General features: G+C 42.2%; 1 protein-coding gene across 1 annotated transcript in view; it reads left to right on the top strand.

Moving 5' to 3' along the window:
- PEX14 (peroxisomal biogenesis factor 14) overlaps window positions 1-16,807 on the top strand; it is a 130,219-nt gene that overhangs the window by 52,426 nt on the left and 60,986 nt on the right. Inside the window, exon 3 of the mRNA XM_012662628.1 lies at window positions 229-313. Within this exon, the coding sequence (XP_012518082.1) occupies window positions 229-313 (85 nt within the window). The remainder of the gene's footprint in view (window positions 1-228; window positions 314-16,807) is intronic.

The raw sequence follows: 16,807 nt of genomic DNA, 5'->3' as shown, positions 1-16,807 counted from the left end.
CCAAGAGGATTGGATTTCATAGGCTCAGATAAGGGAAGCCACTGAAGACAGGGAAATGACATCGTCTTTTATTTAAGTAGATTTTAAATTTAAGAAATAACTGGTTATAAATTTGACCACAATGGTATGCTTGTTTCTGTAGACTTGGGAAAAACTCATAGGATTTTTAATCTTGAAATTCAGACTATTAAAATTTACTTTTCTTCTCTGTTTTACCTTCCCCACCAGATTGCTACAGCAGTGAAGTTTCTACAGAATTCCCGGGTCCGCCAGAGCCCCCTTGCGACCAGGAGAGCATTCCTTAAGAAGAAAGGTACAGGTTCCCCAAGGCCATGCAGAGTGGCCTGGAGAGGGACAGGGGATGGGGCAGATGGAAGCCACAGTGTGGAAGGCAGGTACTGAGTCATCAAGGATCTCTCAGAGCTGTCCACTCTTGTAGGGGTGGGGAGTGGGGCTGCGGTGAGCTCCCCAGTGGGGAAGATTTCGTCCCTTAAAGTGGAGCAGAGTGATTGCATGGTTTGGATAATTAAGCACCGGATAGAAGGCCAAGGACTTAGCCCATGGCAAAGGCAGCATTCAGTAGTAGAATTGGCCCGTTGGATGTGACTGTGGAGGACTTCTGCTATTCGGTCTGTTCTGTCGATGACCCTGGCTACAGAATGACTAGCTTTGGGTTAGGAGGTCAGCTGCTTCAGTAAAGAAAGAGGAAGACACGCCTGTAATCCTAGCTCTCTGGGAGGCGGAGGCGGGTGGATTGTTTGAGCTCAGGCGTTCGAAACCAGCCTGAGCAAGAGCGAGACCCCGTCTCCACTAAAAAATTGGAAAGAAATTAATTGGACAACTAAGAATATATAGAAAAAATTAGCTGGGCATGGTGGTGCATGCCTGTAGTCCCAGCTACTCAGGAGGCTGAGGCAGGAGGATCGCTTGAGCCCAGGAGTTTGAGGTTGCTGTGAGGCTGATGCCATGGCACTCTAGCCCGGGCAACACAGTGAGACTCTGTTTCAAAAAAAAAAAAAAAAAGAGAAAGAGGAAGAAGGCAATGAAGGACGAGGGAAACGAGATGACTAAACAAGGTCAGGTTAAGGTCAAGCTTGGGGTCAGTGGATTTACGGATTGAAGTGGTAAATTACTGGTTTCATGGTATTTCTGTAAACAGGGATAAAATGGATCCTGACAAATTCAGTATTGTCTGAAGCAGACAGAATCTATTCTGATTCTGTTAGAATTTAGGGTATTTTTCTTTTTTGTAAAATGGAAACAAACAACTAAAAAAGAAACCTGATTTTTTATTCTTTGTACATTTAATTTTCCAGAAATCTAGGAAGTTGTTAGAAAGTCCTTATATACCGTAAGGGGGAAATATGAGTTTTTGCCCCCTCAAACAAGACTGTTTTTCCTTTAGGATCTGGAATGTTGGCCCCAAAATTCTGGGTTTTGAGCTTTCAGTCATTCTTGGCTAGAATAGAAGGTGGAATGGTTTTGTGGTATTTCCTAGCTCTGCTTCATGACACCTGCCAAAGTGATGCAGCAGGAACCTGTTGGTCCCTTCACCAAGTCATGTCCCTGGGCCTCACTCACAGGGTTTGGGCGGAATAAGCCCAAACATTTCATCACAGGCAGCTGTTCAGCAGCAGCCCAAGGCCGGGTCCCTGTGACAGAGTTGGTGAGAAGCACTGCACGCTTGCTGGCTGGCTGCTTTGTGCCAGCTCCCCCCCATCATTAGGAGATTATTAAAATTTGGAGTGTGTTGGCTGGACTCTCCACTCCGCAAGCATCATGCCATAAAAGAGTTTTTCCTTGAAATATGTGTACCTATGGGGAGTAATTAATCATAAAAGCTTAGGGATTTCAGCTCTCTCATCAAAGCATTGAAGCTGTGGAAAGCTGAGCCTAAAAGCTGAGCTGATTACCCGGGGTAACCTGAGACAAAATCTATGGTTGCTGAGAGATCCTTAGCTCCAGTATATTGTGCAATATTATAACTGCCTGATCTTCTCTTCCACCGACAATGACCAGTTAGTCCTCATTTTCTCTCAAACGCAGCTGGGTTAGAATTTCATTTGCAGAAGGTATTTAGAGCAATTTAGAGACAAATGTCTCTGGTGTTTGCTCGGCACTTCCCCACCGCAGGCTTTGCTGAGCAGTTTTAGTATCGGGAGCTCCATCTAATCTGTTTAATTTTAATAAATCCCTGCCTGGGAGAGGGAGTGAGAAAGAGAGAGAGAGAAACTCTGGACCAAATAATACTTCTTTTGAGTTACTTGGCTAATAATTACAGTAGAGTGGAAACTGTTTTGTGCAATTATTAATATTATTTGTTGCTCCTTTAGAAAAAAACCCAATCAATTAATTAATTTGTCCAATTAATTAATTCGTCCACAGAGTGCGCACCCTGTGCCACGCCCTACTCCCCCCCCCCACCCCACCGCCAAGGAATTTAGCAGAGAACAGAACAGACAAAATCCCTGCCCTTGAAGAGCTTAAATTCTAATGGGGGAAAGGCAGACAATTAACAAATGGAAAAATGAAATAGGTAGTGTGTCAAATGGCAGGTGCCAAAGGGAGAAGTCAAGCAGGGAATTTGGGGATGAGGAGCACGAGAGTTGGTGTGATCATGGTTTTAAATAGGATGGATGTCAGAGTGTCTCTGGGAGGGCAGCATGTGAGCAGGGACCTGGAGGAGATGAGTATTTGTTGATAGAGTGGACATAATTCCTTCTTGCCCCCTAATTTGGGTGAGAGTTTTTAGAATTTTAGGTATCTGGCACCTTGAGAGGCTATCCTGCCCTTCTTCCTCTAAAGAGAACCCGCCGGAGTTTACTCGTGTACTTAAACCCGGAATCACTGAGGTTAATCACCCGTCTCCATTATCCTCTAAAATGCTGCTTCAGTCAGTAATTATCCATTTCCGAGTTGAATCCCAGTAGGGTGAGTTCTGGCAGGACCTTTTCTGGGCAGAGAATTCCAAGGTTTGATTGGTGTCTAGGGAAGAAAAGCTCCTGCATGGATTTAAACTTCACTTTTTAAATTTCCGGTTGTTCCTGGGTCAGGCTGCCACAGTCGGCATAGCTTGGCATCATCTCCGATGGGGATGAGAGAGGAGCATCTACTGTGCCCTAACAGTAGTCGTGGAAGGAGAGTTGGCTCGCTGGTCGTTGGGGCAGGAGGGACCAAGGTTCTGGCACCCGCACTCGCTCTCCCTGCAGGATCATTGCAGGGGTGGGTTTGGAGCGCTGGCTCTGGGAGGGCGCTCAGCTACTGTAGTCTTGGCTTTTCCTAGCAAATGTCACTTCAGGGAATTGCAGTGGAGCACTGATTTGAATTATAATCTTGACTTTCTTTTTTTTAATAAACATCTCTTTCCTGAAAAGGCAAATCCAATTTTGTTTTTCTTTTAATATTATTTAATATTTAATATAGAAATTGAGGTCCCTGTAGTGCATGTCAGTTCAGTGGAAAATGAGGGTTACTTTAGGCGCATCAGCTGAGTTTGTTTCATCCTGAAACCACAGCCTGGAGCAGGGGCTGCGTCCTGCCTCAGATACTGACAGGTTAGGTCAGTGCTCTCTGCCATGGTGGGGGCGGCTAGTGGGGAGTGAGCGGGGTAGGGAGGGAAGAACGTTGGTTTGCAAAGGTCTTTCCTGTTTGGGTTTTTGGGTTTTTGTTCTGAGATCTCTTTTGGATGCTTTAAAGTCTGCATATGGAGTCACTAATGAGAAACATGAAGTTATTAGAATCATTTATCATTTTCTTTGAAGTTTGTACTGCTATTTTGTATAATTTACAGCATTTCTTCCTTTTATCAGGAATTTTTTGGATGAAAGGGAAAAACAGCTGTTCACCTTCAGAGTATTAGAGTAAATGTTTTCGTTTTCCTTCCAGCCACTTGACTGTGCAGATGACATGTCCACTGCAGAGTCAGCCACACATGAAGATAATGGCACTGTGTGGGGTTTAAGCCCTTGCAGAACTGGTCTATGTATAGACACAGTTCTTGCCAGGCAGGCACCTATCTGGGGCTTTACGCAGGCTGTAATCAGGAGGTTAGAGTAACTTAAAAACAGCAATAGAATCAGTCCAGAAAGTTAGAGACTTGGAAATTGTCCTCAATAGGCTTATGTTGATTTGACACCCTACCCAACCACAAAACGTAGGTAGGCAGTCTGCTTCCAGACATGTTTGTCAGGATGAGTATGAGGTGGGTAAAAGTGAGGCCTGTTTGTGGGGGGTGGGGGGGAATAGAGTTAATTTGAACATATCCGTTGCAAAGCAAGCTTCTGGAAAAAAGATGAACATTGTGCGTTTTTCTGTATAATCCCACATACGGGGCCTGGGTGGTGGTGGCTGACGTTTGTACTTACTGTGCCCTTCTCAAGTTTTTAAGTAAAAGGCTTTTTCCTCCCTCCTCCAATAAATAATCCTGGTTTGGGTAGGAAAACTAACAAATAAACCACCATACTTTCCTTTATCATTCTAATAGGTGAAACTAGATCTTATCTTCCCTTCTGTTCCTGGAAGCGAAAGCCCCAGTAGCAAAACTGCCTCCTTGCTGGAAATGAACTTGAGGAAGAAACCTTAATGGTCCCAACCTTGGTAGTGGGCTAGAGGTGAAGGGCTTCTCTCACTGGAGTATTTTAAGGGGGAGTAAATTCTTACACAGATTTCAATTTAACTCTCTTTTATTACTTTTCTTTTTTTTATCATTTACGTCCATTTCATGAGGTAGTTTGCATGTCCTTGAATGGAATCTCGTTACCATGAAAGCTTTTTTAGCATTGATTTCATAACAGTCTTAATTTAATAGCTCCGTCATTACTGAGAAGCTCTGGGAGTGGGGCCCTAGCTTTCCAGGTCACTGACCTTTTAATTACAAACCTTGTTCTGATGGCCAGGTTATCGACTGGACAGCTCCCAGCTTGTGCCCCCAGGATGAAAACGAAAATAACTGTGTTTCCTCCCCCATCTCCAGGAAAAAAAAAATTGTAACCTCTCGTGTTTCTAAAATTAATTTTCTCCTTCAGCTTTACTTTATAATTAATTCTTTAATGTGTCTTAGTGCAGCCAGAAGTCTTTTTACAAAGCTTTTCTTCCTAGAGCTTGGGTCCAGCAGATAGCTTGGGGGGAGGGGACGGAGATCTTGCCAGCTACCACCCCTCGATCGCCTGCGGCTGCTTCCTCATCCTCAGAAACTCCTGCGGCTGAGCTGGAAGGAGTAGAATTGGCTCTGTGAGGGGCTGTCTGGCCCTTCTGATTCTTTGTTAACGAGACATGGATTATAGCATCAAGGTTTAAATTCATTCCTGTATTTGCGGGAGTAATTGAAACTGGGTATATCATGGACATTTTTAAAAGATGTCCCCATTCTGAGAGAAGACAGGCATTGAATGATTGTCTTATTGTTTCTTACCTCTCTGTTAGTCTTACCCAACTAGAGGAAACAAATACCCTCCACGCTGAGTTCTGCTCAGTCATGAGCTTGAACCGAATGGGTTGATCCAGGTTCTCTCACTGACTGTGAAGAGAAAGAGAAAAAGAGAGATGACGGTGGGCAGTAAGTAGGGTGACCATGGTTCCAGTTTGCCTAGGACTGCCCTGGGTTCAACACTGAAATTCCTGTGTTGTGGACAGGCTTTCAGTCCTGGGCAAATAGGTCACCAGCACAGTAAGAGCCTTGCTCAGGAGTGAGAGCTACCAAGAGAGACAGAATGGGTGTGTTTTTGGAACTTGGAGGAAGAGGGCAAAGTGAGAAGGGTCCACTAGCAGTTAGTCCCTGCAGCAGTGCGGCATCTTCCTCACACTCCTCCTGCCCTGACTACCCCTGGCCCTGCCCTGGTGTGGGTCCAGTGCAGAGAGCCTCTGGGGGCGGGAGCGGTGCCCTGCAGGTGCGTGAGGAGCAGACAGGGCCACGTGGCAGCGCGTGCTTATTCCTGAGGATGATTGAGCATCTCCATCCATCTGTTGTGAACGGACCATCTTCCTTCCCTGCCAGTCTTGCATCTGCATATTCGTCACCTGCTGTTCTGGACCAGCCTATTCATCACATTGACTGGTTCCCCCCCATCAATTTTCCTGCTCCCCTTGTTATCCAAACTTGTCTTGAACTTCACAGATTTTTCTCAGCTTCCAGGATGAGACCTACAGCAGCTAGACCAGCTGAATGCCATGGAGAGGGAGGCACCACGGCTGCCCTGTTCAGAGGGGCAGCTGATAGCGCTTGCTCGCCGCAGAACTGAGCCAAGTAGTTTCTTGCACTTCGCCCTACCATGGGGGCGGGGGTGCTCTTTTGTATTTACCCAGTTACTTTGATGTTTTCCCTGATAATGAAGAATGATTCTTTTCTTAAGCTTGTGTGCCTGCAACAATGCTACAAAGAAAAGCAAAGTACAAAAGTGACATTGACATATATTGCTAAAAAAAATTTTAAGTTTTTCCTTTTTGAAAAGGTAAGATATATACATGGTTTTAAAAATTCAAACAGTAGAGAAGATACACAGTGAAAAATAAGTCTTCCACCCATCTCATTCCTGTTCCCCATCCCATTCTCTTTCCCAGAGGATGCTGCTAGTAACAATTTCTTATGTATCATTCCAGACATAATCTATCCATATAAAAGCATGTTAATGCTTATTACTCCCTCCACCAAAACACTGACACTTTTAAAATACAGTGGCAGCGTGTTTCATACTTTACGCTTGGCGTTGTGTCTTGGCCGTCATTCCACACTGATGCGTGCAGATTTGCTTCATTCTTTTCAGCGGCTGTATAGTATTCCATTATATGCATGTATCATGCTTTTTTTTAACCAGTCCCAAATTTGTGGAGATTTAGGTTGATTCCTGTCTTTTGCTGTTTCAAACATTGCCTCAGTGAATATTCTTGCCACGTACATTGTTGACTGTGTGTTAGTTTGGCACAGTGCTAAAGTAAGAGTATTTTTGCCTGTGGTTAGCAGGCTAGTGAGTGTTTTTCTTGCTTAAAATTTCATGGGGTTATGTATCATAGAAAAAGAGATAAAACTTTTCTAATAAAGGTATGTCTATAGGTAGAAAGAAATTAATAAGAGAAAGAAGTGCAACAGATTGTTATTAACAGCACAGATTTGGATTCTGAGGGGACAGACATTCTGGTCATTGGTTACATGAAAAATGCTTCTTTCTAAAAGAATCTTTTAACCCCCTTATTTTTTGAAGGGATATAGGTTCATTAATTTTTTGATTCAAGGTAGACATTCAAATAAATGGAAACTTCAGAAACTTGAAGGTTAGGGTCTGTCAAATGAAGTATGTATCCTGGTTTTCTTTTGTTGTTATTGGATGTGTTATGGGATCCTAAGCCATTGGTTGGGTGGTCAGCCTTTATTCAGTACCTGTTGTGTGCAGAGTATCATTGCATTAGGCACTTCATGGAAGAACAATCTTCTTCAGTACAAGAGACTTATTTTTTTTTTTTTTTTTGAGACAGAGTCTCACTCTGTTGCCTGGGCTAGAGTGCCGTGGCGTTAGCCTAGCTCACAGCAACCTCAAACTCCTGGGCTCAAGCGATCCTCCTGCCTCAGCCTCCCGAGTAGCTGGGACTACAGGCATGTGCCACCATGCCCAGCTAATTTTTTCTATATATTTATAGTTGTCCGATTAATTTCTTTCTATTTTTAGTAGAGACGGGGTCTCGCTCTTGCTCAGGCTGGTTTCGAACTCCTGAGCTCAAACAATCCGCCCGCCTTGGCCTCCTAGAGTGCTAGGATTACAGGCGTGAGCCACCGCGCCTGGCTTATTAGAGGCTTATTAGAAGGAGGTGGGAGTGGTTGCTGAGAGCTTCTCAATGACATCCATGTACATCCATGAAACAGCAATGTCTCAATCCAATTAGAAGTCAGCAAAATCAGACTAGGGAGAGGCTGGAGTGTAAAGCTCACTAGACTGTGAGCTCCTTGAGGCAGTGATCATGTCTCATTCTTCCCAGCATCTTCAGTGCCCAGCCTAGCCAGCCCTCAGTCAGAGTCTAACGAATGAATGAAAGACTAAATGAATGGATGGCTGGAGTTAGAAGACACCAGGAAAATTTTCAAAAGAAGCTCAGGCTTTTTTGGTCTACAGTTTATTTATTTATTGAACCCTAGCGTTCATGTAGTTTTAGAATTGCTATCCTATATGCCTTTACCAACTAGGGTACAGCGTTTATATGCAGTTATTTTTGTCTTCAGCCTTATAGTGTCCAGTCAGAACACTCTTTTCCAAAGTTGCTGAGGTCAGCAGAGCTCAGTTTTGACCTAGGCATTGAGGGAGGCAGTGGGCATAGATAGAGAATAGTGGGGAGGGTATCGTTGGTAGGGGGTATCATGCAGAGACAGGTCTGCAGCTGGATTGGCCCACGGAAAGAAGGAAGAAGGGAATTGAGGTGGTGAGGTATGCTCTGAGGGAGGATGGAAGGTTAGGACCAATATTATAAATGGCAGTTGAAACTTGAACCAGTAGGAATGCTGTGAAACTCTGAGGAAGTTTACTCTGGGCTCTGCGTTCAAATTGACTTGGCCTGGCAGTATCGAAACTGGCTACAGAGAAGGTTCCGCCGAGTCCATTTTCAGGGGTGGAGGATCTGGGCTGGGCTGGCGGCAGTAGACATGGAAACAGAAATGACAGCATGTTTATGTAGAGAATTTTGCAGTTTACAAAGCACTCTCACATATATTAATTTCCTCACTGTAATTTCTTCACTATAGTCACTACAGGCAAGTTAGTATTTGTTAAATGAATGAATGCATGATTTAATGAATCTCAGAGCAGGTCTTTTCTCTCATTTGACAGATGTGGAAACTGAGGTTCAGAGAGGTTAAGTCGAGCTAATAAATGGCAGAAGTAGAACCAGAACCTGTGTGTTCTGACCGGGGTTCTTTGAACTATGGCACATGCTTTGTGGAAAGGAGGACAGAACCATGGACATTGTAGAAGAAAGGAAGCCTGCTCTGGATTGGGTGTGTGAGGCGGAGGGATGGACCGAAGGTGACTCTCAGGGTTGGTTTTTTTGTGTTAAGCAGCTTTATTAGGGTATAATTTACATGTAGTAAACTACACATATTTAAAGTGTTCAGTTTTGTAAAAGTTTGACATATGCCCCGTGATAATCCCTTCTTCCTGTGCTCCTCATCCCCACCCCCTACATTGCCAGATTCCCAGGCAAGCACTGACCTGCTCTCTGCCACTATGGATTAGTTTACATTTTCCAGAAATTTATCTAAATGGAATCATACAGTGTGCACTATTTTTTTGGTCTGGCTTTTTCACCCAGCGTAATTAATTTTGAGATTCATGTTGTTATATAGCGTTCATTCCTTTTTATTGCTGAGTAGTTTTCCATGCTATAGCTGTACTACGGTTTCTTTATCCATTCACCTACTGGTGGACATTAGGGTTGTTTCCAGTTTGGGGATATTAAAAATAAAGTTATTGGCTAGGTGTGGTGGCTCACACCTGTAATCCCAGCACTTTGGGAGGGCTGAGGTGGGAAGATTGCTTGAGCCTGGGGATTCAAGGTTGCAGAGAGCTATGATCACACCATTGCATTCCAGCCTGGGTGACACAGCAAGACCCTGTCTCTGAAATATAAATATAATAAATATAAATATAAATAAATAACCTGCTATAAATATTTGTGTGTATCTTTGTAGGGACATATAATTCCTTTTTCCTTGGGTAGATACCTAAGTATGGAGTGGCTAGATCATATGGTAGGTAACTTCTTAAAAAACTTCCAAACTGTTTTTGAAAATGGTCGTACCATTTTACATTCTCCCCAGTTGTCTGTGAGTGTACCAGCATTTTGAGCTTGGAGAATAGGAAGATACAAGTGTCAAATTTTCCTGTACTAAACCACATGGCTTGGGAGGGTTCTCAAGAGCAACTAAATAATAGGTCATGTTTGGAATACTTTAGCTGGGGAGGCAACAGTGCATAGACTGGGTTCTAATCCCAGCTGCACCACTTCCTAGCTGTGTGGTCCTGCATCAACTACTTAACCTCAAGGTGCTTTGGTTTCTTTATCTGTAAAGTGGTGTTAATGCTAATATTTACTGCAAACAATTTATAAGAATTAAATGAAAATAACATGAAAAGTGCTTAGCAGAGGGCCTGGCACTAAAATAAGGGCTTAATTGTCAACAACAATGATCAACAGTGTATGTTCTCTTAGAAGATATATTTTTAATGAGCAACAGTAAGTTTGCTGTAATGGTGGTTTTAAAAAAAAGAAACTTGTTGCTATCATAAAAATTCATGCATCAGGAGCCTCTAGTAATTTTGAGCAGAGAGGGATAGGGATTTAATACAGACAGTTAGGAGCTTAACACACTTACTGAAAGGGCTAGAAGAGTGGACCCAAGGCCAGGCCTCCAGGAATGACTTCCAGAACATTGAAGAACTAATTTGCTAGGGGAGCTGCTACTGCTGTTCTGATCAGGCAATGGAGAATCAAGAGTCTACCACTGGGGCTGTTGAGTTCAAGAGCACAGTCTTGTGGCTGTGATCCAGGGACCAGGAAGTTGCTGCTACCACCACTGCACATGTCTTCTGACACCCATAAAAACAATGGCAGGATGTTGGAAGGTGAACTTGGCTTCTGCCTCTGTCAAAATTGCCTCTTGACCCCCGTGAAGCTGGAGACTGGACACTGCGATAGGAAACCCCAGTGTTTGCAATATTTTGCTTGCCCATCTCTGATATTTGCAACGATCAGAAGCAACAAGGACAGGTTCTTTGCCTCACTTCCACTTTCCAAATCAACTGTGACTGCACCTAATTGGTGGTACCTAATTCCCATCCAGAACTCTAGCTGCCAAGGAGTCTGAGAAATGTAGCTTTTAGCATTCCAGCCTCTGTAATAGGGGAAGGCACACTAGATGGAGGTGGGAGTGGATGCTGAGTGCTATCAGAAGAATCCATAGAAGAAAAAAGATTCACAAATATACGAGATTTGCCCCCAAACAGAGTACAAGCACATTTATATCACAAGCCTCTTTCTTACTGAAGACTGAACTTGGGGTTTTCAAAGCCATGTGGATATACAGCCCACAAGATGAGGGAGGCATTTCATTCAACACAGGGCAAATTATGTATATTGTGTATTCCTCCTTATCCTCGGGGGAATCATTCTCAGACCCCCAGTGGATCCCTGGAATCTCGGATTGTACCGAACCCTATATATGCTATGTTTTTTCCCCTACAAACATACCTATGATGAAGTTTAATTACAAATTAGGTACAGTAAGAGATTAACAGCAATAACTAATAATAAAATAGAACAATTATAACAATATACTGTAATAAAAGTTATGTGAATGTACTTGCTCTTTCAAGCTCTCTGTCAAAATATCTTACTGTATGTAATATTTTTGGGTAATTGAAACCATAGATAAAGGGAGACTGCTGCATATATGAGGAAAGGGTACTTTTTTAGTCAACTATTTTTGTTTTTTGAGAAGAGTGGGGCCTTTGTTAACAAAAACTATAGTGATACATCTCCAGTTTGTCTAAGAGATAAATATCGATGCCTTCTGTGTTACCTCTGGCATTCTGAGATGATTTTAAGAAAACTTGTCACTCTTGTCTGGCCTCACTTAGGGATAAGAGTTCTTTTAATGAGATTAATCTGCTAAGGGTAGGCAGGGAGTTTTCACGAAAGGAACTACATGATAAGCGGGTTTATTGGAACCGTTGGAAAATGTTAGAGGCAGGGATTTTTGAAACTTAACATAAGGTGTAACATAAGGCGATCTCTACTGAAAACACTTTATGTTGATTGGACTGTAATTAGAAAGATTTAAAAATAACTTTGGATAGTATTCATTAATTTACCAATCCATTGTTGAGCCTGTGTCTTATAAAAATACGTTTTTCTGCTGGAGTGTGTGTGTGCGTGTGTGCGCGCGTGTGTGCGCGCGTGTGTGCACGTGTGCTTATTAGAATATCATATTTTTAAGAATACAGAGTATTCTTATCTTTGTATAAGACTGTGCTTTTATTTTAAATTTACTTTTCGTTATAGACTTGCTAGGTTGGTTAATCAGCAGCTCTATCTTCTTTCTACTTTTGAGGTAAGTAAAGGTAATTCACTAAGGGTCCTTGGTAAGATTTGAGAGCTATATAGCACACAGGCTTATACTTTAATTGTGCTGCAAATTGAACAACTCTAGTAATTTTTCCTTTCCAACTTGAAACAGACCAAACCTGTGTTTGGTTTCTGAAACATTCTGGTAAGAGCTGATCTTCTCAGAGCTCTTCCCTCTCATCAGACAGAGGACTTGGGAATGCTCTAGTCTCTTACTGTTAATTATTCTTTTTAGTTTTAAAGCCCTTTAAAGTAATCTTTCTGTAATTAGATTGTTGAGTAGATTGTCTTTAGTAATATGGTGGTCTTAAATTTTGTGTAGATTTTCAGTTTGTTAAGTGATTGCAAAGGCTTTCATTCATAAAGTTGAAGTTTACCATATCATGGTATTTCAGGAGAAAAAATCATGACCCTCTGTGATAAATTAAATATCACAACCACATAAATGTCATCTTTTCAATGAAACTGAAAGTGCATAGGAATGGGATTCTTTTCCCCTCTGTTTTTGGCTTCAAGCTACATCTGTACTCTTAACTGAAAAGAAAAATATTTCACCGCTGGTATTGGTAAACCTATGAAGCTAAAGAAGAACAAAGCCACACTCTCCCCAGCTTTGTGAGTCACAAACAGAATTGTGAATTAAATTTTTCTAATTGCAAAATTTAGGGTCTTGGCCGAAAGAACACAGGTTGAATTTGAAGGAGAGGCAGTTAGAAAAATCAGTTTAACTTACAAACAGAGATAATTTGCACAGAATGTAATTGAAAGAGAATAAACATGGAGCTCCATGATGTCCGCTTTTGAGTCTATTTCTGATATTTACTTTTTTTCCAATCAAAGGCTCTCCTTTACACAGTCCTGAAAAGAGAAGACTAGGTACTAAAATAGAAATAAAGGTTGAGTATCCCTTATCCAAAATGCTTGGGACCAGAAATGTATCTGAAATGCTCCAGTGAGCATTTTCTTTGAGTGTCATGTTGGTGCCCAAAAAGTTTCAGATTTTGGATTTCAGATTTTTGGATTAGGGGTATTCAACCTTTAACAGAAATAACAGAAAGAAATGATAGGAATAACAGAAAATAGCACTGTTCTTTAGAAGATCTCAGTATCTGATTTGGAAAGATTTTTACTGTTCATTCATGTAGCCATCCACCATCCACCCATTTGACAAGTATTTATTAAGTACATATATTTTACAAGGCACTGTGCTGGCCCCGGGACTGAGTATATAATAGTGAATAGAACAGACAGAGGTCTAGAGTGGAGACCGATGCTCCCAGAACTGTGAATAAACAAGCAAAATACTTACAGATAAGCAAGATGCTTTGATAGAGAGTAATGGGGAGGTGGGGGAAGTTTGCATTGGGAAGGTTGCTGAGACCAGAAGAATGAGAAGTAGTTTTGTGAAGAATGAGAGCGCCTGGGCAGAGGGGACAGAAAGCTCCAAGATTCCAGGGCAGGAAGGAGCTTGATGTGATCCAGGAACCCAGGTGAGACTGTAGAAGTGGGTGAAAATGAGAGTGACATTTTACAGCTTCCATCTGGAGATGCCATTGAGAATAAAAGTTCTGTTGGAGTTTCATATCCCCCAGTCTAGAATTTTTCATGTCATCTGTAACCAAGTTCAGCTCTATTCACCAAGCATTCCTAGTCTGCTGTCTGCCAAGTGCTGTGCTGAGTGCATTGGGGATATAAATGGTCCACACCCTCAGAGAACTTGGTGATGAGACGATAGAAGCTACTAGCAATACAGTTGTTGTAATTTATAAGTAAGCCTGACACGATATGATACAAACCTGTATAATAACCACTGGCATATGTATTTTGCTTTACAGCTTAAAAGCATACTCAAATACATTTGCTCATTTAATTTTCATGGTATCCTAAATTATTTCCTCAAAAAGTTCATACATGGGCACAGAGACTTACAGAAGCACGCCCAATTTGAGGAGCAGGTCTCTATCATCACTGAGTTGTTGGATTTCAATGTATAGTCTGCTCACGTGGACTAGGGCTCTCTCCTTGAAGAGTTACATTATTAGAAATGAAATCTAGAATGACCATGGAGGTTATTTCATCCATGCCTTTTCATATACATTTCACTAATTATTTCACGAATAGAAGATGAATTTAATTTTAGTTGTATTTAATTCTGGAGATTTTCTTGCTGATTTCCATGAGGGCTCTAACCTAGAGCTTCATTCTTGCGTGTGAGCAGAGGAAGTCCTGGACTTGAAGAGTGTGGCTCTGTTAAGTAAATGCTGTTGACTTTGTTGTTCTGTATGGATGCTTTTATCAGGACAATAAAGGGTAAATAGGGTGATCTCTGCTCCCGTGGAGAGGTCGAATGGTTACATTACACAATCTTCTAGAGCATCTTGCAGCAAATACATGGGTTATATTAAAAATTGCAATCATATCATTTTTTATAGTAAATTGCTGACCTTATGCAGTAGAATCAGCTTTATTGAATTTTGCCAAAAATGCGTTTATAATTCTGCCATACACACATGATATTCATGTCCTTGCTGTCCATGTGGAAATGTCCCTTTTTATGATGTTAAACAAATTAAATCGACTTTCTCCTGAGCTGCTGTGGCTCACCTTTAAGATCCATTCTTAGGAGTCGAACCTCCACGAAGCAGAGCTCATCTCCATTAGCTCGGGTGTCATTACATCGAGCACCGGAGGCTGGTGCATTAGGAAGCTTTGTCCCAGCAGCACAGATTCAGTGTGGAGATTATGCAGAGGTGGTTGGGGCAGGGAATGTATATCACATATACTGCCTGAAACTAACAAGGCCTTACCGTAATTACTCTGTTTGTTTTGGGGAAATGGTAGGTATTTGTTTAAAAGGATTTCATGGTGAACCAAGAACATACAGGTGTAGTTAGTTCTCAGCTATTCACTTGTGAATGATTCGTCACAGAAGTTTTATCTTAAACCCGTTTTCTTCAATTCTCTGCAGCTCTGCTCCCCTTCCAAGCAGTGTGCTATCAGGGATGCAAACTAATTTTAATGTTAGTCTAATAAAAACACAATCATACTTAAATGAAACATAAACGTTTTAAAAATTATCTGCTTTTTAGAATCATTTGCTCTGAATTTGTTCTCTTTTTCATATGTCTACTATCTATATATCTGCGTTTGTATAAATTGCTAGTTCCCAGATTAGCACATAGAGGCAGTATGATTCAGTGTAAAAGTCGTCTGTTCATTCATTCACTAATTATTTATTAAATGTCCATGCCTCCATGTCCTAACATTTGTGCTAAGCACTAAAAATAAACAATAAGATTTAATATTTGTAGTTTTGTAGGGTTCCATGCTATGTAAACAGATGTAGTATGGGTGATAAAATATTACAGGTGCTGTAATAGGTATATGTATGGAGGCCCAGAGGAGGAAGTGCCGTCAGTTTTGTGGTGAGTAAGGAGAGCTAGCAGGGAAGAGTTTAAAAAGGCACCTTCATAGAGGAGGTCACCCTTATTGGAGCCCTCCAAGAGGATTAGTTGTCTTTAAGATTTGAGGTGGAGTGGTGACTTCAATTTATGCAGAGGATGTGAGGAAACATAGTCTCTGCGGCAAGAGATTCAGGGAACAGGTTGGTGAGCTGGAGAGGTAGACAGGGGCCAGATCATGGCAGACCTTATGTGTGTTAATAGTGTGGATTTTCTTCTTATGTGGACAGTGGGGAAGCCATCGAAGAGTTTTATGTGGAATGGTACCATATCATATTAGTGCTTTAGAAATTTCTCCCTGTAAGCATTTAGGAGTAGGGAATAATAGATGAACTAGGGTAGTTATTGTGGGGATGCAGAGGATGGATTAGACAGTAAAGAAGTAGAATCTTCCGGAATTGGTGGCTGAGTGGGTGCAAGGAGTAAAGAAGAGGGAGGAGTCTAGATGTATGTCCAGATTTTTGGCTTAGGGAGCTGGCATGGAGGATAACGTAAACGAGCGGAAGGAGCTCTGGACCAGGAGTCAGAGACAGTGTGAGGGCAGGAGAAGGCCCAGGAGGGAAGGACTGGGGACCCTGTGACATGGTTAGTGGCTGTGCGGTGGTGAATGTGCCACAGCCAGGCAGTGTCGCTGGCTTCTGGCTTTCATCGTTGCTTCCACAGGGAGACTGTTAGGCTTGCTATCTTCACACAGACATTGTTAAGTGGTTTCACTGAAATTTGAGGCTTTCTGAAGAAAGAGAAGATTTGTGCAGCAAGTGTTATTTTATCTGGAAATGGTTTCTCAGTGATAAGTTTTGTCACTCTGCCTCCTGGTGAAGCCCGCCCCTCCTACCAAGAAGAGAAGGTCTCACTGAATCGGACCATGCTTATAGTGAGCTGCCATTCCCACCTTCCACTGAGAACTCGGCTTCCAGAAAGCTCCCCTCCCCTCCAATCATCCTCACTCCTTAATTGTTCTTCCCCAAGTTTGTCCTTCTCGGTCATGTCTGTATGTGCTTCCACTGATCTTCTTGTCACAGTCAGTTGGTTTCCTGACCTGGCCTCAACAATTTTTCAGTCGTCCTGCATACCATGTGATGTGATGGTTAGTTACCTGATCTTGCCTGTGCCTGGTTTCTGGTAGCAGATGGTCTTCGTGGTACCTTTACTCTTACCAATCGGTGGAGTCGGAAGTGTAAAAATGTGTGGAGCTGAGGCAGAAGGCCCAAAGGTCAGAAGCTCCAAAAGGAATGAGGATGAAAAAG

Source organism: Propithecus coquereli, unplaced genomic scaffold (assembly GCF_000956105.1).
Source record: "Propithecus coquereli isolate 6110/MARCELLA unplaced genomic scaffold, Pcoq_1.0 Scaffold77, whole genome shotgun sequence".
In the NCBI taxonomy this organism is placed as follows: Eukaryota; Metazoa; Chordata; class Mammalia; order Primates; family Indriidae; genus Propithecus; species Propithecus coquereli.
The sequence above is the reverse complement of the archived record's forward strand: the minus strand, read 5'-3'. Positions and strand labels throughout refer to the sequence as shown.